Raw genomic sequence first — 26,243 nt, forward strand, 5'->3', positions numbered from 1 at the left:
TCAGTTTCTAAAGCAGGTCCTATAGAAGTGTTGTACAAAATCTTGATTTTGAAACACTTTCCTGCTTTTCCTATTTTCTCATCTAGGCAATTGCTTAGCATGTTTGTTTAAATACTAATTACCTTTAAAATGTTTTTAAATTGAAGAACACTCACCAGATTTGGAATATAGCACCAACACATTATTTCGTGTTCTCAACAGCTTCTTGAAGTCCTTCTGATCACTAATTTTTTCTATCAGAGGCGATATCTTTGATGGTAACACACATGCTGGAAAGATAGCCTGCAGTGGCAAGATAAAAAGAAAAGTACAAGTAAATTTCAAAAGGAAGTTATTATTATTATGACACAAATTCTTTAACCTTAGCCTCAGAAAAGGGCACATGCATCTGCTTTGGATTCCTTTATAAATGAAGTCCTGAGGAAAATTGTATAGCGTAGCAAAAATCCAGTTCCTTCTGTTGGCTGAGTGCACAATAAACGAGAAATCCAGTTCAGCCAAATACAGTTGCAGTGTTCGCACAATATGCTATGCCCAAACAAATAAATGTTATTATGTCTTAATGTGAACCCAAGCACTAAGTTTTTGCCCTCTCATGCATACAGTAAAACTGAACTGCGAGTGCAAAAGAATGGAAAAATAAGAAGTGATAAACACTACAGAAACACATTAGAGCTACAAAAGACTCTTGAATTTCTATTCTCATGTCTCACTGCTGCAATTTCAATTCCTGATACTAGAGATACTAGATATCTACCAGTCTGCTTAAGAGACAAATAAACCAAGAACTACTAGTGTGCCATTCACTAGGGAATGGACTGATCAGAATTATTCTTCGCCATTTTCATGCCCACTGCTATTCTCAATGTATTCCAAATATTTGCAACACATAGCCCTCTGTAAGGTATCCATCATTTCTCTGCCATTACTCATTTTGACTAGGGCTGCTGGAAACAGGTTTATCAGCATCTGGAAGATCAACCATTGCCTATTCTTAGGTGCAAAGGTCTAAGATTCTTTTTACTCTCTCTCTCTCTCACACGGCTGTACTGTTAATGAAAGCATGAGTGTTAACTGGGCTGTTCAGCCTTTACATGTGTTAACAGCTGTTCTGTCACTACACTGAAACAAGTTTATGGTTGATCACAGAGCTCTCTCAGCTCAGCTGCCAAAGCAGCTACTAAAATACTTTTTCTCTGCTGTGAATGGTACGTTTTTAGAGATCTATAGCTGACTATGGAACCCCGCCCCCCGATGCACTAAGAGTCAAAGTTCTTTACCCTTACACCAAGACATATATGGGGGGGGGAGAGAGATTTTTTTAATAGCAACACACACACACACACACACACACACACACACACATTTATTGAATGCATGTGCCATCAACACCATACAGACAGTCATTCTCTCTCATGCTCACTGAGTAATTCTAGCAACAAGGATTGCTTGTTAAATTAAAGGTCCCCTCCCACCAGATTGAACATGCTTTCTTGGCTAAAAACATTGCCTACTTTTCTTTTACTTACTCAGTATAGTCTGGGCATCCTTTAGCTTAGTGTTTCTCAGTCTTGACAACATGCTGGCTGGGGAAGTCTCAGAGCTGAACTGCACTTATGTTAAAGTTGCCAAGGTTAAGAAACACTGAACTAGATTATAGATCTCAGCATCTAGAATTTTTAGGAATAGACATATTGGTTGGGCATTCCCTAAATGAAGTCCACACTTCTGGACAAGATGTCCTTACTGTGGAAGGCTGATTTGGAACAACGTGTTAAAGAAATGATTTTGCATTTCATATATGCTGTTTCTGTTTCCAGTATTAAATATTTGAATTATTACCAAAACATCCTCCACAGCTTTTTTCCTGACTTTCATAAAGATCAATAATAATCTCATGGATTACAACTGAACTACCGAACCCTAACCCTAACCTGCCAGAATGTGGATATCATGGCAAGATTATTCTTAACAGACAGCCCCTACAGCAAAATCAGGCCTAAAAACAACCCTAGCTATAAACTAATTTTTTTAGTGAGGTGATGATGATGATGATGATGATGATGATGATGATGATGATGATGATGATATCATCTATTCAATCATGTGTGACTCTCGAAGAATCTCTCCACACTTTCTGACCTTGCACTACTTTGGGTTTTCTATGCTTTTCAAATGGTGTCAGATTTGATGGTTTCTAGCCACCATGTTCTTTGATGGCCTGGTTTTCTTTTAACGCTAATTCTTCCAAACATAATTGCTTTCTCCAGTGAATTTCCCCACAAGACATGGCCAAAGTAAGTGATACGCAGTTTCATGATTTTGCCTTCTAGTGACATATCTTGTTTTTAGTGAGACTGTAGTGACATAAAACAAGTTCCACTTATTTATGTGATAAGATTCTGAGAGAGATCAGAGATGTTTGCGCTGAGTTTGTTTGTTAGACTTCAGATAGCTGCAAGCAGGCAGGAAGTATTCAAATGGTTCCTAATAAATACTGTATTCATTTATATTTGACAACTCATGAACAGCTGAGGTAACTCTTTTATTAACTGGAACCGACAACCTAACCAATTAACATATACATGCGAACGAACACCCGAGCCCTTCTTGACAGCTCTTATATACTCCCCTGTCAGCTAGGTCAACCAATCACAACACGTTCCCATATTTATTCGTTCCAACAGGGGGCCTAAACATTAGAGTATGCCCAGTACATAACACCCCTTTATCCCTAGAATGCACATGCGTAATCCCGCAGGTGCCCCGGCCAACGGCGGACTCGACTGGAGCGGCGTGGGACTACTGGTTCTGCTTGCTGACCCTGACCTTCGCTTATTTCCTGTGCCGTACCGCGACAGTTACTCCTCGAGTCAGGTAAGTTGTTATTTGGTTCAGAGACATAGCTAGGAGTTTGCCCGTTATTTGTCTCGGTGGCATAGCTAGGGGTCTGTCTCTCCGCAGATGGCCTTTCGTTTAACGAGGCTGTATCCTTCTGGCTGCTTGCCATTTGCTGGTCTTGTGGCAGCCGGTCCCCCGACAACTCTTGGAGCAAGGGCAGGTGAGCTTGGTTTAGGCGGCCATTGGCTTGCGTCGTAGGGGCCTCATCATCCTGATTAATGTCCGTCTCTACCTCGCGTGGCCCCGTCCCCCTGGCTCTAGGGTCGTGCCTAACCCGTATCTGGTCTAGATGCCGCCTCCACATCCGATTATCCCCCATGTCTATCTTATACGAACATGGGCCGGTAACCTCTGCTATAACCCCAGGAAGCCATAAGGGTTGGCCCGTATAGTTACGGGCATAAACCAAGTCCCCTTCCTCCAGCCTGCCAGTGGCCCGGCTGGAGAGTAACGGAGTACGGTGCGTGTATTCAGGATGTAATCTGTCCAGCACCGTACGCAAACGGCGGCCCATGAGAAGCTCCGCAGGGCTGCGATTGGTCAGGGGACACGGAGTGGAGTGCTGCGTAAGGAGATACTCAGATAATTTCGATTGCCAGTTGCTAGTTCCCATGCGCCCCAACGCCTCTTTCGTTGACCTCACTGCCCTTTCAGCCCGGCCATTACTGGCCGGATGGTAAGGAGAAATAAGGCAATGGCGAATCCCATACCCTGCAAGGAACACTTCAAACCCCGTGGAGGTCAATTGAGGGCCATTGTCGGACACGAGTTCGTCCGGCAATCCGTGAGTTGCGAATAGAGTGCGCAAAACACGGCAGAGTGCCTCTGTGGAGGTGGAGGCCATGGCCACCACCTCGACCCATTTGGAGAAAGCATCGACCAGGACCAAGAACATCTGACCGCGAATGGGCCCCGCAAAATCCACGTGCACACGGGACCAGGGTCCTCTCGGTTCTTCCCACTCCCTGGGCACCCCTCTAGGTGGCATTGGCCGGGACTCTTGACACACCCGGCACGTAGAAACCCACGTTGAAATGCAGTCATCCAATTTTGGCCACCAGAGATACGCGCGTGCAAGGGCCTTCATCCGGACAATCCCCGGATGGCCCATATGTAACGTTGACAGAACTGAGTCCCGCAGGGAGGCGGGGACTATTACCCTGTGTCCCCAGAGTAGACAGCCCTCTTGAGTAGAAAGCTCAGACTTCCTGAGAGTATACGGTCTCCATTCGGGGCCCAACTCACCACTAGGCCACCCCCTGAGAACCCATTTCAGAACCGTGGACAACTCTTTATCCCTAGCGGACGCCGAAGCAATGTCCGCTGCAGTGACAGGCAGGGGGGAGTCATCAATCAAGAGGACGGATGACACCGGGGCTGGGTCACAGAGGAGCAATTTAAGGGGGCAGCGACTCAGAGCGTCTGCATGTGCCAGATGTTTTCCAGGCACGTATGTAAGGGAATAGGAATAAGCAGATAGGAAAACAGACCAACGGGTAAGCCTAGGCGATAGGAACTGTGGAGATTGACGATCCCCGGCCAACAACCCTAACAGGGGTTTATGGTCCGTCAGAATGGAGAAATGTCGGCCATATAAGTAATCGTGAAACCTCTTAACCCCTGCGATAATGGCTAATGCCTCCTTGTCTAATTGCGAATAGTTCCTCTCCGCAGGGGCTAAGGTGCGGGAATAGAAGGCAATAGGAGCCTCACGGCCATCAGGGAAGGTATGACTTAACACTGCGCCCACCCCATAGGGAGAGGCGTCGCATGCAAGAACCAAGGGGAGGGTAGCAGAATATTGAACAAGAACAGCATTAGACACCAGTAAACGCTTAACAGCGGCAAAAGCAGTTTCAGCCCGGGTATCCCACACCCACTTAGCCCCACGGTCCAGCAACCGGTGTAGGGGCTCAGCCACAGAAGCCTTATGTGGCAGAAAAACGGCATAGAAGTTTAATAAGCCGAGGAAGGCTTGAAGTTCAGCTTTGGAAGTTGGAGGTGGAGCATCCAGGATGGCCTTAGTCTTCGCGGGGGTTGGGTGGATGCCGTGGCGGTCAATAAGGAATCCGAGGAATTCCACTTGTGACACAGCAACAAGACACTTGTCCTTCTTAACGGTGAGCCCCGCCTGCTTAAAAACTGTGAGGACGCGTCGGAGACGAGACAGTAGTTGAGGGACAGAGGCAGCTGAAACGATGATGTCATCAAAGTAAGGGGCGACCCCTGGGATTCCATAGAGTAAACGCTCCATAAGACTTTGAAAAATCCCAGGAGCAACCGAAACACCGAACTGTAGGCGGCGACAACGAAAAGCCCCACGATGTGTGATGATGGTCTGTGCGTCGGCGGTGAGATCATCCACAGGCAGTTGCTGGTATGCCTGGGATAGATCAAGCTTTGCGAAAACTGACCCCTGGCCCAGGGAATGCAGCAAATGCTGGACTACCGGGACAGGATAGGCATGATCCTGCAGGGCGTGATTAATCGTTGCCCGGTAGTCAGCGCAGATGCGGATGGAGCCGTTGGCTTTAATTGCGATGACAGTGGGGGTTTCCCAACGGGCGTAATCTACAGGTTCCAAAACGCCTTGATGAATAAGCTTGTCCAGTTCTTCGTCTACGCGCGGTCGTAATGCAAGAGGCACCCGGCGTGGCTTAAGGCGTTTTGGAGGAACCGCAGGATCAAGGCTGAATGATACGGGAGTGCCAGTGTATTTGCCCAACGAATCGGAAAAAACAGACGGGAATTCACGCGCCAAGAGGTCTAATTCAGATGATTGGATAGAGTGAATGCCCTGTATAGTAAGGCCCAGGGCGGCGAACCAATTCAGGCCGAGTAAGCTAGGTAATGGGCCATCAACGACTATTAAAGAGAGACGACCCTGAAATTCACGAAAAGTAACTCTGAAGGTACCGGTTCCCACAACCGGAATCAGGGTGCCCTGGTAGTCCTTCAGCAGCAGAGAACAAGGTTTGAGGTGTCGCTTGGCCAGCTTCGGCACTAGACGTTTGATTGTGCTCCACGATACGATGGTTGTGGAGGATCCCGTGTCCACTTCCATGTTGCACGGGCGCCCTTCTATCTGAACTGTCAGAGTAATCTTTGGATTTACCGCTCGCTGGCGTGACGTCACTCGATTGATGGCGGAAAATCCTTGTCGTTGGCGCGCATGCGCGGGTCTCGGGCCAGAACGGCGTGGCACGTTGTTTTCAGCAGGGGAACGCGAGTTGATCTGCGGCTGCGCCGAGCGACACACCCTGGCAATATGTCCTCGCCGCCCACAGAGCCTACAGACAGCGTCTCTCCAACGGCATGACGCACGAACGTGCTGTCCCCCGCAACTGTAACACCCGGGGAATCCATCAGTTTTGTTCCTCTCCCTCACTTGCCTAGCCTTAGTCCCTTTAACTTGGCAAACCTCGCCTTCCTCTTCTTCTGAGTCAGAATACCGTTCAGTCACAATTTCATTAGCTGAGTTCGCGCCAGTCTCAGAACTGGGAGCGGTCTGGCCACGGGGTAGTTCGGCAATGGATAGGGTAGCTAATTCCGCGGCACATGCCTCCCGTAAAGCCTCTTGAAATGTGAGGTCAGCATTGGCGATCAAACGCTGCTTCAAGTTCTTATCGCGCACGCCACTCACGAGGCGGTCTAACAAGTAGTCATCTAGGTTGTCAAATTGGCAGTGACGGGCAGCCCTTCGCAACGCCGCGACATATTGATTAATCGATTCACCTGGGGCTTGGTCACGGTGATAGAAATGTTGTCTGCGGGCGATTCGGGAGGGTGCAGGTGCATAGTGTCTTTTAAGTTTGGCCAGAAAATCCTCCCACGTACCGGCATGAATTGATTGAGGGGCCATAAGGGTCATAGCTGTGTCGAACATTTCAGGGCCACAAAAACTGAGGAAATATGCCCTCTTCCTCTCAGCCGAGAGATTAGTATAGTCATTGGCAATTAAAAAACATTCAAATCTGGCAATATAAGCATCCCATGTCTCTTTGCCTTGGTCAAATGGGGGAAACATCTGTTGTGCCGCCATGGCCTTATATCTGCTTCGTTTCACTGTTACCTCAGAGGTTACCTCAGGCTGCTGTCCTCGATTGCGTCTCTTCCGCTGGGTCCGCTATCCCACCTTCGTCGCCAGTAATAAATACTGTATTCATTTATATTTGACAACTCATGAACAGCTGAGGTAACTCTTTTATTAACTGGAACCGACAACCTAACCAATTAACATATACATGCGAACGAACACCCGAGCCCTTCTTGACAGCTCTTATATACTCCCCTGTCAGCTAGGTCAACCAATCACAACACGTTCCCATATTTATTCGTTCCAACAGGGGGCCTAAACATTAGAGTATGCCCAGTACATAACACCTCCTCTCCAGCAGTCATCCTGATTTTTAAAAAAAACAAAAAACAAAGCCTATTCCTGTGGAATTATTCAGAGAAAAGCCCTGTACTAGCAATCCAGGAGATGCTATTTCCTCTTTTATATTTGTGTTAACTACTGAATGTCACATCTCCTTTTACAATAGCTACAAAATGCAATCAAAAGTACAGTAGGGAGGTTGGACCACTCTATCTATAATGCAAGTACTGGGTGAGACTATACCTGTCTCTTTCTATCCCTTATCCTTCCATTTATCAAAATTATCTTTTGTCTGCTATTGTTACCAAACATCCTGAATCAGAGGCAAAGCAGGCATTATTGGCTGCTACCCCAAAAATATAGAGATCCTTTTTATAGGAGCCAAAGTGTCCGCTCTATTATTATTATATTCAGTGTGCTGTTCATCCCTTTTTATTTTGCAAAGACTTGTGTTTTCTGCTCAGTATGCCTTTTAAAGCAATTGCCTGATATATTGGTTATATGTTCTGTTCGTTATTATATAGGTTATATAGTTTGCATTATACCTTAATGCCATGTCATGATTAACATGCAGCCCCTATTTTTATAATACTCTCCCAACACATACATAAAGAGAAAATGCATATTCTGTACTATACAGAAAAATAAAAAAAATACTCCAATACTAAGCATATATTATTCAGTGAAGCCATATGCTTTGTTTTAGCCAATGGTTGATGTACACTAAAAAACATAAAAAGGTGTTTTTAGATTCTACATTGGTGTCAGTAAATGGCTTGGTACCTTGTCATATACATATTATAAAGTGCTTGTAAAATTAAACTATTACTTCCAATATATATTTGTAATTTAATTTCACTCAAGTGAAAACGAGAAAATCAATCCATGAATTGATGACTGGAATACAATGGATAATGTTTTCCTGCACAAATTCTGCCCAACATTCTTAATATTTATATAAAGGCACATATATTTAGCAACAAGAATATGAAACAATAATATAAAAAGAGAAAATCTGCAAAATTCTGAGAAAACACCTCAGTCCCACATGGAACCTCATAAGTATCCAACCCAAGAGATCCACTAAAGAACTGCTACTCAGGGTGCCCCATTTTTGAGAAATGAAAGAGGCTTGGCTTAAAAAATGTGGCTTTTCATCAATGGTGCCTATTTTTTGGAATAGCCTTCTTCTTGATGTTAGACTCCTGACCCCTTTGGTGATGGCCTTCTAGAAACCAGTAAAGGCTCAATTCTCTGAAGGGTGTTTAGGATGTGATTCTTCATCCTCATCATTTGTTCTTTAATCATCATCATCATCATCATCATCGGAAGTTTTTAAGAAGAAATTGGACCACCACTTATTATAACAATGTTCTGGATTATGGTACTTTGGAGGTTATGGCATTTTGAAAATTTTCAATAGCATACTAGCAATAATCATATCCAAAACATAATCAAGTAGAAGACCCACAAAGAGATTGTTAGAGAAGGACCAGGTGCCCAAACTGCAAATTACAATATTTATTGATTTCAACTGCAAGTTTGGGCAGCTAACAGAATCTAAAAACCAAACCATTATTAAAATAAGAAGAAAACTAAAGATAAAGACAAAAACATACTATGGCAACTAGGGAAACCAGTTAGGCTCAACTAACTTCTTGACCCTTGTTTATTCCTAGGCAAATACCTAGTTTTTAATGGCTTTTCAAAAGCAATAGCAATAGCACTTAGACTTATATACAGTTTCATAGAGCTTTACAGCCCTCTTTAAATGGTTTACAGAGTCAGCATATTGTCCCTAACAATCTGGGTCCTCATTTTACTGACCTCAGAAGGATGGAAGGCTGAGTCAACCTTGAGCCGGTGAGAATCAAACTGCTGAATTGCAGGAAGCCAGCAGAAGTATCCTGCAGTATTGCATTCTAACCACTACGCCACCATGGCCCACAAAGACCGACAAAAGCAAGGCTAACCTAATTTCAGATGGTGTTCCAGAAGGTGCTATAGAAAAGCTGTCCTCAACCTTTCTGGCACCAGAGTCTGATTTCAGAAGAAAAATTGTCTTTCACAGACGAAAGAGGGGGATGGTTTCTCACACAACCTAGGTCCCGCATACACACAGATTAAGCTTCGTTTGCTCTCCTGCTGCTTACACAGCCCAGTTCCTAACATGTTTGCGGCCTGGGGTTGAGTACCCCTACTATAGAAGATTATTCATAAATTACTTGTTACTAATAGGATTAATTAACAGATGAATTAAATAATTAATTAATGGGTTAATAAAATAAATAATAAATTAATGATTATTTGTTACTGCTAAGAAGATTGGGGGGGAGCTAGAAATAACTACAATAGTAGTACAATAAAGCCCAAAGAATTCTTAAGTAGTTACACTAGTTTTCATAAAAACACAAAAAGCAAGAATGTGATTTATATCTATACCTTGGATAAACAATGCCAAATGAAATTCCTACTAAGCACTAAGGACTGCAATAGAGAAACAAGGACCTGATAAATGTCTTAGTCTGACCAAAACCTAGTATTATTTCTTATTCCCATGATAAGCCTTTTTTCCTTGAGAAAATGAGATAGGTTGGCAAGAATGGGAAAGTGATGCCTGTGAAACTTTATGAATATTAAAAATCTATCTATTTTCAAGACAAATAATGTTCTGGCTAGAAGCTAGAGGGATATATAATTTATACACTGATTGTCTAGCAGGATAGGTGAGCATTATCTAATAGTAACATGAGACACACATTTTAGCTCCATAATATATTAGGTTTGACTTGTATCTCCTAGGACATTTTTATTTTCCTTATGAAAAACTATTATTTACTGAACGTTCATCCCAGAGATCTTGTATTAACAGTATGAAATGTATCAACTTACATCAGTTTGGAGCTATAAACTCCACTATAAGGTATGAAGACTATACCTTAATAAGATATTACAATAATATATTTTATTTCAGCCACCTACTCTATTATGTGTAAGATGGTCAATAATTATGTTTCATATTTGCATGATATAGGAAACAAATCATTATTGATTCGATCGTATGCATATATTTCATAAAGTTGAATCTGAGTTCACCTTAGTAACATGGTTTGACTTAACCAAAAATGGTAATGATTTATACATGCTAAACCCTAACCAAATTACATCATGGGTTAATGCATCTCATTTACCACCTGAGATCCGGACTAACCCCACCCTATTGGCCTTCCGGAAAGCGGTGAAGACCTGGCTTTTCCGGCAGGCCTGGGGCTGTTGATCTCGCTGTTCAATCTTGCGAGATCCGGCCATGGATGGTGTGCATGTGTTTTTAATGTTTTTAAAATGCTTTTATAATGTTTTTTTAAAAAAAAATTATGTCACTGTATTATTTCTGTTGTAAGCCGCCCAGGGTCCCTTGGGAGTTGGGCGGCATAGAAATATGATTAATTAAATTAAATTAAATTATGAAACTATGTAGCTGGGCACTTTTAAATTTTGCAGATGCAATTTTTTTCTCTGTCTGGATATCTGTGACCATCTTAGAAAGAATATATGAACCACAAGCCCTCCGTTATTTATGTCTTCTTGGACAAATGCCAATTCTTTGGTTACCTCAGTATCTCTTCAAAGACAAGAAATAACTGGACAGATTTTAAGTGCTTTGAACATTACCACGACATCCAAGCAATTAAACCTTATTCTCTTAGCTAGGATGAACAAATCAGCATACCATATGAAGTATATAAAGACTGGAGCTCAATTTATATAGACAAGTGATACTACATGATTTAAGATACAGTACAATGGTCATCCATATTAGTTCTCCTAATTTTTGCAACAGGCTATATTTTTTAAGAGCGATAGCCAGGCTGTGCTATTTTACCTTTAATACAAAAATATTTGAACTATGCCTCAATTACCAGATTATGTAACAAAATTCAGGTGGCTTTTTAAAAAAATTTTAAATAAGCACATCTCAAACTGCACATAGGATTTTTAAACTCATTTTTTTCATAAATTAATATTGGAAAATGCATCTTAAGGAAAATTTCCACCTTCCACACAGATACAATGATTTTTTGTCTTGTATCAAAAATCTACTTGGAAAGGAAGCTTAAAACTGGACCATTAGTTTGAATTTTATATGCTGTTGTATGTAGTATCACAAACACAGAAAGCAGTCATTTTGATCATGTGACCATGGAAAAGGCCATAAGTGTGAAAAACAGTCAACAGTGACTTATTTTTGTAACTTTGAATGGTCATTAAATGAATGGGTGTAAGTGAAGGCCAAGCTTTATTTCTTTTCAGTTACATTACAGTCAATCTCTCTTGATCAATATTGTATTGGAAAGCTAGTTAGATACTTTCAGTATGTAAATTCATATAAAAACTCTATAATAAAGGAGACATAAATACATTATTATGAGACTCAGATGTCTTTATGTATTTTTCACTTCCTTTAACATGCTGTGCCTCCAATGCATGTTTATTCAGTGTTCAAATATAGCTTATTCCCAAGTAAGAAAGGGTATGTTTCAAGCTCTAATTTGCTTTAAATGGGAAAATGAATAGAATAACATCTCAATATCACAGAAGTGCCAAGTGAATAAATTATAGTGTGAAAGGGTAATAAACTCATGGTAATAGATCAGTAACAGTCTTATGCATGACAAAGTTTGAGAAGTGCGTAACAGACCATAACTATCACATTGGAACCACAAAATGATCTGCACAAAAAGAAATTATGGAAGAGCTGCCTTTATTTTGTTAAAAACTAACAATGAATTCAAAATGTCAAAAATCAATTCTGTGAAGGTACAGTATGCCATTGGGACATGTTTAGGTTTACCAAATACTTGGGATTTTAAGATCAACTTATATTTGTATATATTTCCACATATAGCCATTATATGAATAGTATAAAAGGAATAATACTAACAACAGCAGCAGCAACAACATTCCTTTACCAAGGCACAAAACAAATAAAATTCATCAGTGTAAATAGTGCACAAATTAACAATCACACTTAACTATCCAGCCACTACAATCACACATATTAAACAATATCATCTGAGAATATCAAAATGTACATGCATTTGTAATTCATATAAAACAAATACTAACCTATAAACTATCCATATATACAAGAATAAAGTTGGGTAAAAATCCCCTGTACTAATCCATTAATCAAATATAAAAGCATTTTAATTTTCTTTAAAAAGCAATCAAACTTTCACAGGGAAATGGAAGAAGAGAATGGATTACAAAGCTGTAGATGGGACCAAGTCCCCCCAAAAATATGGGCCTTGCCAATAAAGAATATTTGTAGATCAGGGTTGAAATGAAGAGTCCTTGGTGCTTTTTGAGCTTGGTAGTTTTTTTGCAGACGTTTCATTATCCAAAGTAGGTAACATCATCAGTGTTAGGGTAGCATTGATGATGGGTAATGAACGTCTGCAAGAAAACAACCAAGCTCAGAGAGCACCAAGGACCCCTCACATGAGCCTTGGACCCATCACTCTGAAATAATTATCTTCTTTAAGTGTGTGTGTGTTTGGGGGGAGGGGGAGAGAAAGAGAAAGGGAGCGCAAACGTGACTGTCACTACAGGTAGTCCTCTACTTACAACCATTCATTTAGTGACCGACCAAAGTTACAACGTACTGGAAGAAGTGACTTATGACCGTTTTCACATTTACAGTAGTTACACCATCCTCATGATCACATAATCAAAATTCAGGACGTTTGGCAACTGGCTTGTATTTATGATGGCTTCGGTGTCCCTCCTGGAATCAAGCGATCACCTTTTGCAGCCTTCTGACCAGCAAAGGCAATGGGGAAGCCAGATTCACTTAACAACCATATTACTAACTTAACTTAGAGAGGGGCTTCTCAGGGTGCCGTCGGCCAAACAGTGTCGACTGGTGGGAGAGCCTTCTCTGTGGGGGCACCTACCATCTGGAACAAGCTTCCCCCGGAGATACGGAGGATCCCGGATCTGCACACGTTTCGTCGTGCTCTCAAAACATTTTTATTTCAGCAGGCTGGCCTGGCCTAACTCTCCCTTTTAAATTTTTAAATTGTTTAATCTGTTTTACAAATTGGGTGTTTTAAATTTGTTTTTGGACAAAATATTTAATAATTTTAATGGACTTTTAATGTTTGTATTATCTCAAGGTTCCATCCTTTCGAGGTAGGTAAAATGAGGACCCGGTTTGTGGGGGCAATAAGCTGACTTTGTATAAAAAAGAACACTGCTTAGGGGGGGGCAAAAAGCCCTACTAAGCAGGTATATACAAAAGTATGAAGGCTATTGCTTAAAAGCATTGTAAGCTGTCCTGAGTCTCCGGAGAAGGGTGGCATATAAATCAAACTAATAAATAAATAAATAAATAATAAATTATCTGTATTTTATCTTGGCTGTTCACCGCCCTGAGTCCCCCGGGAGTAGGGCGGTATAGAAATTTGATAAATAAATAAATAAATAAATAAATAAATAAATAAATAAATAAATAAACAAACAAACAAACAACTGCAGTGATTCACTTAACCAGTGTGGGAAGAAAGGTCGTAAAATGGGGCAAAATTCACTTAAGAAATGCTTCGCTTAGCAACAGAAATTTTGGGCTCAATTGTGGGCATCAGTCAAGGCCTAAGTGTAGAGTGGTCTAAATACAAGCAGCAGTAGTTACAATTTTGCTCTGGCTTTAATATTAAAAAAACAAAATAGAAAAAAAGAGGTCTAGTTTACAAACCAAGCCAATATTTCTTTTGAAAGGGATTTAGGGATGGTTTACCTGCCACATAGAAAGCCAGACTTGGCTACCCTTTCCCTTCACTTGTTTGCCAAATGGGCACAAAACCTACGTTGTTTGATTGATCAATTTAAGGCAGGTTAAGCCCAAAGTGATTTGATTCCAGCTAAATCAGTTAAGCTCAGCTTTTGAGTGGTGGATTCTAGACCTTGTGGTCTGCAGAAATCCAAATAAGCCAACTCAAACCACAAGGATTTATTGTCTATTTTAGATTTCAGAGGCTGCTTTCAGAGAAATATTTATATTCTTTCAGTTATTCTATGTACTAGTGAGTCTTCTCCAGAGCCCATTTCAATACTTTTTCCCTCAGTGGTTTCAGAGGGCAAGATAAATAATTTCTCACATGTAGCAGGTTAAAAAAATATCAAATCAGTAAATAAAGTCCCAGTCTCTCATAGTTTCTGTTTATGAGCATTGGGAGAGATCAAATCCTTTGAGACTGCCTTTCTATGATGTGAATTTATTTAAAGCTGTGTTCTAGGTTACTTTGACCTTTCTTTTAAAAATCTGTCCAATTACAGAGGTGAAATTTTCATAAATTACTTTTTAATAAAGTGATATTGTGAAACTTTATTAGAAACTTTTGTTATTTAGCAATAAGAGTGTGCATTATTGAGATTAGGTCTATTATATTGGAAACATTAAGTCCTGATAGTACTGATAATAAATGGTGTGGATATAAGTGATTTTTCCCCCCCTTTTCTCTGTTTCACCTCTATGACCATAATAAGGTTTTGAGGCTGTTTAGTTGAGCATAGGGCTAGGACTGCAATTATCTCTTTCAACATGGCTAACTGAGGTTATCATTACCTGCTACAACAGATTTGCAAAGCACTTTGAGGATAAAATTGTTCATATCTGTGAACTGCTCGTATTTAAACAGTGCTTTTGATCATGACTCTGTGTGTGTTTGTGTGTGTATTATTCAGTCTGGAGAGAAAAATCAGTCATGATCACTTTGATGTCCTGCAAGAAACTGTTTAAACTACTTAATTTATCAGCAGCTTTTGATACCATTGGTTACATAACATTCTTGGGATATCTCGGGGAACTTGAAGTTGGATGTTTTTTATTAAAGTGGTTCTGGTCTTACTTGTAAGGACAGTCTCAGAATATAGTATTGCATGGGTATGCTTCTGTATTCTGGCAATTAGATTATGGGACTCCATCAAGCACTACTGTTTCCTCAATGCTATTTCACATCAAGATAAAAACAGCTGAATCAGGTGGTTTGCATTAGGTGACACCATGTGCAGATAACACTCAAGCTTTACCTCTCCCTACCTTCTGAATTGAGGACAGTTGTGCACATTTTGAACTAGTGTCTGGATACAATGATGGAGTAGGTAAGACCAACAAATTGAGATTGAATCAAAATAAGACAGCAACATTTTGAATTGCTGGTTCCCAGGTATGGGAATTGAGCAGTTTATTTCAACTGGGGTTGGACTTTCTCAAAAAAAAAAACAAGAACAAAGTTAGTGGTGGGAAATTTAAATCATCATGTTACAAAGACCTAAAAAACTTGAGACTATGATATAGCCTTTTCCCTTGATAGACCTGGTTGATCCCTGAGATTATCAAGAAAGATCCTACTACTATACCAAGATCTACTGCATGCTATCTGGTAGACTTTTTCTATAGTAGAACCCATGCTCTGGTATGCTGGCCTTCCTGAAATTTGGGAAATGCCTATTCTAACACCTTTTAGACCCAGGCTGTAAATTCACCTCTTTTCTCAAACCTTCCTAGTGCAAATGGTAAAAGAATATTCCCCATTACTAACTTTTTAATGAATATATTGTTTTCAATATTGTTTTAATGCATTATTTATTATGTGTTTTACAGCTGTTTTTATTGTAAAATGCACAGGAAGGTGTGAAATAAATAAATAAATAATCAGCCTTGCACTCAAAATATTAAACCACCGCTAGAAGCCTTCCTCACCCTTGACCTCTAAACAATTGCTGGAATATGTGATTTGTAGCAACATTTAGCACTTTTTCTTGGGAAAGTAATTAATAGAAAAAAATGGGCTTTTCTAGAAAAGTGTTCTGTTGTTAACTGAAAAGTATATTTTGTGGGGTTTTTTCTTTAAAAAAAATCCTTCAAAAAATAGTAACAGAAAAAAATAAGAAAACTCTGGAAAGATAACTAATAACATTGCTCAATTTAACTGACTACCCACACCAAAGAAGTTTGTCAATATCTGGGATTTCGCTCAAAAGATATGCTCATTACTGTATATCTTTTGTAAATGACTTTGAAAAGATAATACTAACCTTTCTGTTTCTATTCGTTTGTTTAAACCTAATATCACATCTTGAGATGATAGAAAAATATACACACTCTTGCAAAAGAAAAATGTTTCTTCCCCAAATCTCTCCCCTCCATCACACATACTTACAACAGGAAATCTGTTTCACTAACAATTTCGAAAAGCTTACCATTTGACAGTGATAATCATTTTTTAAAAAAAACAATCCTTTTGCAGTCTAGAAAGTCTGTTAGAAAATCTTGAGAAAAACAGTTCTCAAGTGTAACTGTAATTGTTCATGCTTTAGAAAAGCTAAGTTATATCAAGACAGAAATTACCTAGCAGAGATACTACTTCTAATTGCTAACTACATTGTTCCTACCCATTACTGGAATCCATGACAGCTACTGATTTCTTCTCACCGTTAGATGTCCTGTCACATTACTGACAGAAGAGAAGTTCTGGATGAGAAGGAATTTTCTCGTCTCCGCATTTCAGTAACCCCTTTGTGAAACAGTCGGCTGGACGTTTTGTGTATAAAATTGCTCACATCCAGTGCAATTTGGCAATTATTGTTGAAAGAAAGAGGAAGCCAAGGTGTCATTGGTACTCTATTGCTATGTCTGCTTGGATCAATTTCAGTCCATTTCCTTCACAGCTGCCAGCAAGGGGGTTGAGGAAATATACATTTGCAGTTATATACTTTGGATGCTTGCCCATCATAGAGGCCTCTAACCTGAACAGGGAGGGAAATTTGGTCTTCTGATGTAGGGAATTTTAAGGATGCCCTTGAGAAGTGAGAAAAAAACAGCTGCCATCTCTACAGGAAACTGTAATCAGGCTCTTTTTGAGCCTGTTTACTCCTGATTATCACTGTGTTTCCAACAGCTTCTTCCTGACAGTTGATCCAGAATGATACAATTGGATGGACTAACAATTTTGTTACAGGAGTTTGGGGACCAGCACTACTTTAGCAGTTTCAATGGTTGTTTCTTATTCTAAGAATCAAGAGGGATATTTTGAAAAGAATCAAAGGGCTGCCTGCCTTCATAAACAGCCTTTTTGTCTCTCCTTTTTTCTAAGTTACAGACCACATTTCATGCAGAATTTTGAAATGTTGTAATTATTTTGGCTGCTAAGAGAACTCTATGTTAACAGTTATTTACTGGAATAAATAAACTTGTTGAATCTTCCAGAACAAACTAAGAAGCAGTATTTTTTAATGACTTGTTGATTCTAAGAACTGCAATGTTGGGTAGGTGGAACAGGTTATTTCATTCTTTAAAAGCAACAGTACAAAGAACTTAAGGGCCATGTTAATTTCTGTAACCACTGATGTGAGACTAGGGGGAAATCACCATGAAATCAGTTGTTATTAATTATATATAGCTGCATTCCAGCAAGATGACAAACCACAGTTGCTTTTAAATTCATACTGGTTACTTCAAACACCAAAGTTGCAACCTTCTATCAAGTATTCAGAATCATTTGAAGCTAGTTTACAGAAGTATATGTACTGTGATTTACAGTTACTTCCATATCTACAAACCACTGAAAAATTTAAATTATAGTGGCCCAACTTGAGACTGTTCTTCTATGAAGTTATTAGCAAACTTTAAAAGTACTGAATCTAGTAAACTAGGTGGGAACAAGCTAATTCCTGCTTTCCTGTTGGATACTTAGAAGCCAAAAATCATGATATGAATTCTTAACTATGAATTGCAGCTACCTATTTTGCCTCATACTTGTATAGAAACAGGTAGTTAAAAGAATTCCAAAATACTCCAAACGTATGTACAGTGCTTTTGCTCTGGGATCAAAACTCAATTATATTAGAGGCGAATATACAATAAAGTCACCCAGAATCAGCTTATAGGGGAGATGGGTGATTTAAAATTTAATGAATGAATGAATAAATAAAATTGTTTTAAATTATAAAGTATTTACTTTGTAAAGAGCCAAAGAAACATACAGTCAATGATTCATTTTTATTTGTTTATTTAAAACATTTGTATAGCTGCCCATGTTTCAACCAACTCTAGACAGCTCATGTATTATAACATATACCAATTTGGGGTAGTGGTTAAGGTATTGGCCTGGAACCTTCAGTTCTAGGTGTGCCTTAGACATGAAATCTGGCTGGGTGACTTTGGACCAGTCCCCCTCAGCCTAACTCATCTCAAAGGGTTGTTATTGTGGGGAAAACTGGAGGAGGAAAGAATATTAGGTATATTCACTACCCTGAGTTATATATAAAAAGGTGTAATAAAAATATAATACTAATCATGTATTCAGGTATTAACAGCTATTAAAATGTAAGTATGGAAGCTGATGTGGTGGGATAGTAATAAGGCTAAGTTATGTAAGCACTGAGCAGGTAGCTCCTAATTTCAAGGCTGGGAAGAGAATGACCAAATTTTAAAATGGCGGGAAGAAAAGGGCTAGAATTATAAACTTTGCAGCAGATACACAAACACATGCACACACAGGGATTGATTTCTGTACTGCAGCAATCAGAATTCTGTACATTTATGGGAAGCTATGTTGAGTGGCTTCCTGAATATAAGTAAACTATCTAGAGAGTTGAGATTCGCTGCCATAGCCAGCATGGAGGGGCACAAATATCAATCTGAATATTATACCAATGTACAAGAAATTATCTTTTTGTTTCCCTTGTCAACCTCTTATCTGCAGTAATTAATAATTATCAGTTTTTAAAAATACTTTCCATTTAACTTTTAGGACAAAATTTATTAATGCAATAGTCCCTTAAATTCTTCCATTAAATTTTCTTAACGATCCCCCCAAGCTATGAAATTATTGCTAGTGTAATCATTGAGAAACAACTGTAGTCAACTGCCTAAAGTCTAAATACATATGGTATCTGTGCAAAGATGCAAAATAATTGTATACATTTCTCAAACTCTGCAAGGCCAAAATGCTGGTTTGCAAGAAGCAAATTCAATATTGCTTCAGCAAGTACCGCCATTACTGATTATTGCTACCACAAACTAATTGATTAGTTACTAATACACCTTACTCTATTTAGGTTCCAAATTCAATCAGATTCTCATCAATTCACAAACTCAACATGGCCTGTACATTGTAAAGAAAGTTCCTTCTTTTACTCTTCTTGTTTTTTTTTTTAAATTTGATTTATATGCTGCCCTTCTCCAGAGACTCAGGGCGGCTTACAGTGCGTTAAGCAATAGCCTTCATACTTTTGTATATTTTATACAAAGTCAGCTTATTGCCCCCACAAACTGGGTCCTCAATTTACCTACCTTAGAAAGGATGGAAGGCTGAGTCAACCTTGAGCCTGGCAAGATTCGAACTTACTTTAATTGCAGACAGCTAGTGTTAAATTACAGTGTCTTGTCTGCAGAGCTATCTTCACCATCCTCTTAGTCCTCAGGGAGTAAATATATTATCTTCAAATAAATATACTATCTGCAAGTTCAAGTAACATGCATATTTTGATATCAAGTCTGAAAAAGTCTGCTTTTCTCCTAATGAGATGCTTCTCTCCTCAAATAAATGAAGATGTCACCTACAGTGAAGTACAACATGAAAGCCATGGTATGTCCTTTGGCTACTAAAGGCACTGAGGGCCAAATTGACTCCAATATGCTTGTAACTATGCTTTACAAACAACTGTGGCTGGATTCACACAATACACTAAGCCAAAACCATGTACCAAGTGATCCCAGCCTAGCCCATGTACCAAGTGATCCCAGCCTAGCATATTGGAAGTTATCTAAGAAACACAGAATCAAATTTCTGTACCTAGAGAAGAAACTGAATAGATTGATTTCTATTGAACTGAACTGAACTGAACTGAACAACTGTTACAGAACATGAAATTAATATTGCATACCCAAAAAGAAAGGCAGGATGCAGTGGCAAAAGAGCTATGTAATTACATTTACTGAATGCATTTCATATTTTTTTCTAAAGACTGGCATAGGTCTAATTGGCAACTATTATTTTGAAGGAGAGAATTTTTGTTTAGAAGAACTAAGGTTCTCTAAATAAATTATTGGCAGAGATGCAAAAGCAGATTGCTAAGTTCCCTTTGAATAAGGGTTAAAGCAATTTTAAAACTCCTTAAAAGCTGTTTTGCTTTTCCCTCCTTTCATGTCATACAAGCTTTCTGCACAAGCTGAACACAGCAAAAATCAGACTTAGCAAATGACAAGAGGCAGAAATTTCAATTATTGGGAAGTCATTGTGTTTTGAATTGCTGTGATCATGGACTCTCATCTGTGATAACAGATTAGGGACTGTAATGTTGACCTCAATTATTTGAGGACTAGTATGTGAATTTAAATAGTCCCTGAACCCTAACCTAAGTAAATAGTAAAAAAAAAAAAAAAAAAGATTACTAACACACTGAGCTGATCTTCAAAATAGTGCCAATATAGGTAAAATATGAGGTTAGTCCCTGCTACCAAGCATATACATGTATTTTGAACTTACGGTAATTGCAATTTCTACAAAGTAATCCAACATACTAACATTATAGCAATACAGCCTCACGTTCCAGTGAACATACCTAGCTCAGGAGTTCTCAGTGCACTCTGGGCTTGGTTATTTTTTTGTAAATAATTCATTACTAGTCTAGGCAACATCATCAGCATTGGGGAAAGTGGTATTTGATGTTTATATACAGTAGTTTACCTTGTCAGTCTCATGGAAATGTGGCTTCCTCCATGATGGCTCATTCATTAGGCTGTTTCTTTCCTGTTTAGTGTCGCTTCCTAGTTACCCAAGTATTAGCTGCTAAAAGAGATGTGTTCTGTGTTTTCTTCTGAAATTTTGGATTATATGGATTAAGACTCTACTCTCGAAAGGGTGCTGCCACATCTATCAGTAAGAAGTTAGTAGCTTACTAGATTGGGGGAACAGAACCAAGGAATGCTTCACCACAGTCTGTATTCACCTTATTTATTAATTATTTGAGTTTATTTGCCACCCATCTCACTATCAAGCAACTCTGGGCAGCTAATCAAGGCTCATTAAAGAATAGCTTACTATGACAAAAATCTAACGTGTTAACTTGTGTGAACTTCCCCCAATGGTTAAGTACTTATTAGTCCTCCAGAAAAAATGATAATGCTGTTACAGAATTTACACTGTGGAACCATCTCATGTGTTTTGCCTTGTACATATGTTCATTTTAATCTTCTGCAGGTACCCAAGAACTTGATTTTAAAAACAAAGATGCTGGGGAAAGGATTAATTTTTCTCCCCCACTACACAATGGATCTGATTCTGATCAGACCATGAGGGAAAAGGTTGTTGCTATTTTTTTTTTTTGCCAAAGAAAAGGTGGTCTAGAATATCAACCAGGGAAAAAAAAAAGAGGACTGAAAGGGTTGTTACAGTTTTAATGTCATTTGGATTGCGTTTTGTGTGAGTGCATGAGCACATTTAATGCTAAGGTTTGCTTAATGTATCATGCAAATGTGATAAGATATAATTAACTCAAATCCAGCTTTCATAATGCTGCCAAAAGATAAACAGGCTGTCCTCTATAACCTACTCATTATTGGCAAAATGGTTGTCACAAGTTTATTTGTTTTTCTTCCTCCTACACATTTTTCCTATTAATACTCATGTTTTTAAAATACAATCATTGGCCAGTAAAAACTATCCAAAACAAAGTTCTATACAAATTAAGAAATAACTACACAATCTTGATTCTATTTTTTAATATTACTGGACAACCCATAGTTTGCATGGAGGCCATGAACTTCTGGGCTCTACCAGAGTTGGTGAACCCTACATGAAAGTTGAAGCTACCCAATACCAGGAAGCAGGAAATTTCCACTACCAAGCCAGTGACCAGATCAAGGAGCCCAGACAGTGATCCCAGTGAACAGCAGGGCAGTCAATACATTAAAGGTAGTCCTTACTTGTTCTTATGCCCAGACCAGCACATAGAAAATCACACCGTACCATTTTAGATACAGTGATCCTGAACATAAACAAGGTATCATGAGAAGTCAATGTCACCCTGATACTGAAGTTGGTACAAGATCTGAAACATGAATGGGCAGATTTCTGAGAAAAGAATATCCTTTTCCTTCCACAGATAGGTTTCAGTAATAGATATTGAATCTGCCTGCTAGAGATTACAGATTACCAGATTACAGATAGAAATGCTTCCATTATAGACACCTGGCATTACCAGCAGCTGCATAGCCTGAAAAGCCTCCATGGTAGTACAGCCCATATCTTCCAGCAATATAGTAGGCCTTTTGAAGCTGGTGATCCTAATCACCCCTCAATCCTAAACCTCCTAAACTGCTCCTTAACCAAACAACAACAAAACACAATAACCTCCAAAACCTACATCCAATTTCACAACACCTCTTCATAACTACAGTTTCCTACCTCATACAAACTGGCCACTCTCTCCAAGTCATCTTTATATACCAACATGAATGAATGAATGACTCAATCAATGAAATGAATCTATTAAATAATGAAATGAAATGAAATACGGGAAAAACAAAGAAATAAATGTTGTGCATCTAACTGAGAAAAGGGGGAAAGGAAACAATAGTCTGTGAAGGAACATGGACTAATATTGTGTGGCATATATGCAAAAAAACCAAAGGTATAGTTTTAATTATGAACAAAGGGGCTAAAATGTAGGCCAGGAAGCATGAAATGCTACCATCTAGATTAATGAGGGTGCATTTGAAAGTAGAAATTCATAAGGGAAATATGAGTTGTACAAGCTAGAGCTGTCAAGGTTGAAACTAGCAATTCTCCATCCAAACAGAACTATTATATAAATACTGAAATGATTCAGATTCTTAAGTCTGGTAAAGAATGGCAAAAATTATACTGACTCAAAAAGTTGGAAGGAAAAGGTTTATACTGCAATGCAAATTTTCAACTAGACCTATATTCAGTACAGTACTTGATTTCTCTATTCTACAATATTCAGATCTTCTACACATAGTGTGATTTATTTGTTCTCTACACTAAGGCAGTGTTGTATATACACAGCTTCTGCTATTAATTAGTTTTGGAGTGTTGAGATTTCTTGCTGTGCCCAATGCAGTATTTGAAAGCACATTGTAATCCGGTGAATGATAGAAGAACCAGGGATGAATTCTGGAAAAAATGTGCAATATTCTGAATATGTTCCAAGGAAAAAAATAATTCTCTTAGGTGTGATGAATAGATAGATGGAAATACAAAAAAAGTGACTGGGCCATTCAGAGACTTAATAATGAATAAGAATCTGCTTATTCTGAGGGCAGTATGACCCATCCCATTCTTGTAGTCATCTGGCAAAACAGTGAATATATACTGTATCTATGGCAACGTTTAAAGAAAGAGACTTGGAAGGTGCCCACCTATTTAACCTGGTAGGATTGGTAGATGTCCTTAGGGAAAGGTGGTCCCACAGATAACAGGTTAGAGTGAAAGCAGAATGACTGCAGGAAGTATACATTCAAGTCCTATATGAAAAATTATCAGAAAATACATTACTCTCTTAGGAAACTGAATGGAAAGTGGACATAAGGAAAAATGAAGTGGAAATGACTTGTTACAGAGTAAAAGGAATTATGTTATAGAATGCTACATATATGTCTGGACCTTAATGGGATGTATGATAAAAATATGAATAGTAGAATGATGAAAGGAAAGAGGATGTGAATGAGAAAAAATGCAACAAGAATTAATGGAAAACTATGGACAGATTTACTTCTTAAGAATACTTGGGAAAATACATGGTAGAATTCAAATTGAAGGACAATGAGCAAAGTAAATGTATCAAAAGGCCAAAGCAGTTATATTTGATAGACAAAACTGAATGATTGCAAGTTATGATTTAAAAAATGATAAATAAGCACAATAAAAATTCAAGCAAGTAAATAAATGCCAGTCTCTTAATAAAAAGTTTATTAAAGCTGTGGAAATAAGAAATGCCAAAGTTGGTAGAAATGTAACAAACAATATTTGATCAGCTGCTCAGATTTTGATTTTAATAATGATTCAACAAATCTCAAGAGAAAGTATATTTTTGATTGACAAACATACCTCTTTCACCACTAATCATGTAAGAAGAAAAAGTAATATATGATGAAAGCAATGTTGATTAATATTCATGTTCTTTAGATACCATTCACAGTCTACACCAAAATCTAAGAGATGGTAAACAAGAGTACTGAGTTGTTTTAAATCAAATTCTTTTATTTTATCATACATTTACAAGTCTAGTCTTGGAACCCATATCTTTAGTTTTGTGATCCTAAAAAGAACAACCAAGCTTAGAGACCACATTTTTAACAATTATGCAGTTTTCTAATTACATTTGTTTTTCAATCACAGCTAAATTTTGCCCTTTCTTTAACCTTAGAATATCACATATTTTTTTCTGCTCTTTATAACTATTCTATGTAGTAGGTGAAGCAGAAAGATACCCTATTCACACAATCCCAGTGGAGTATCAATTCCAATCATCCCTAACCATCTAGGTCTGTGGACCACTGGTGGTCCATGAGAAAATTTTGGTGGTCCGCAGAAAAATTATCAGGGGTTCTCAAACTACAGCCCCTGGGCTGGATACATGCAATGAACGTTTGTGTTGCTGCAAAGAGTCTCCCCCTTCAGTGTCTTTTTGTGTGGGGCAGAGGGGGGCAGAAATTCCAACTTGCGGTCTGCTTCAGCCTCCTGGTATGGGGCTTTGGGCGAAGGCTGGAGGGAAGTGCCACTGGTGGTGAAGAGCTGGAGGGCCTCGTTCCAGTGGGACTGCATCATGGCCTGGAACTGGCTGACCATCTCAGCCCGTTGAGCCTTTAGGTGCCAGTACCTGGCCTTGCACTCCCTCAGGTCTTCCCTCTGCTTGGAAAGCCTGTGCTCATAGTCCTCAGTGAGGTGCTTCTGCTGAGCCTCCTTCTTGGTCAGATCCAATTTGAACTGAGCCAGCTGTTTTGCCAACTCTTTCTGGTGGTGGCTGCTTAGCTCCAACAACTGTTGGGGCCTTAATGAGCTTTGACGGGGAAGCAAGGAGTGGCTGGCAGGGGAGGGGCGAGTAGAGACTGGCCAGGTGCCCCTCAATGTGAATGACATTGAGCTGGCCACGCCCACCCGGTCACATGACCACCTAGCCACGCCCACCCAGTCATTAGGCAGATCATATTAGTAGTCCGCGGGATTTAAAATTATGAAGTTAGTGGTCCCTGAGATCTGAAAGGTTGGTGACCCCTGATCTAGCCTATGAACAAGATCCATTTGCATTCCAGTGCAACCACATCTGGAGAGACAGAGATATCCCAAGTTCTGGTTTAAGAAACTGCAAATGTGCATTGTGCTCCTCAGTTTGTTTCCTCCAACACTGTGTGTATGTTGAGCTGGGGAGAGGTCTGTTTATTTGTTTAACAAAGCTCTAATCAGCCTTTGCTGATATGGAACTCACAATGAGCAGTAGTTAGTATTGAACAGGAAAAAGGAAACCAAGAACAATGAAGGATTCTTTTACAAGTTCTTTGAATTATGATCTGAGAATTGTCTGACCTGAGCCTCTATCAATGACCCAAGGTCACTCAATAAGCTTTATGACTGAGTGTGAAATGAACTTGAAAGCCTTGTAAGTTTAATATTCTATCCATCCCTATTGTTTAATCCTTTAGCTAGCAGCAAGATATTTTTTCTTCATGGTTTCCTTTTCCAAATTAGATAATGATGGACATGAAGAACAGCTAAGTACTTACAATAAAATATGAACTTGGCTTAGAGCAAAAGACCAAGGAACAAAAGCGAAAAGCCCTTTTCTCCAACTTTCTCCATGCAAAGAATCAGAGTGCCATGAAATCTAATTTAGCTTCTACCTTCTAAAAACAATGTAAGAAATCCTCTGGATTTTC

General features: G+C 39.1%; 1 protein-coding gene across 1 annotated transcript in view; it reads right to left on the reverse strand.

The window, feature by feature from the left end:
• Nucleotides 1–26,243, reverse strand: part of PDIA5 (protein disulfide isomerase family A member 5) — a 217,491-nt gene that overhangs the window by 166,706 nt on the left and 24,542 nt on the right. The window contains exon 2 of the mRNA XM_070957085.1: nt 156–282. Coding sequence (XP_070813186.1) covers nt 156–282 — 127 coding nt within the window. The remainder of the gene's footprint in view (nt 1–155; nt 283–26,243) is intronic.

The sequence above is a fragment of the Pituophis catenifer genome, unplaced genomic scaffold, assembly GCF_029215685.1.
Source record: "Pituophis catenifer annectens isolate HBS135680 unplaced genomic scaffold, rPitCat1.0.hap2 SCAF_1, whole genome shotgun sequence".
NCBI classification, from domain to species: Eukaryota; Metazoa; Chordata; class Lepidosauria; order Squamata; family Colubridae; genus Pituophis; species Pituophis catenifer.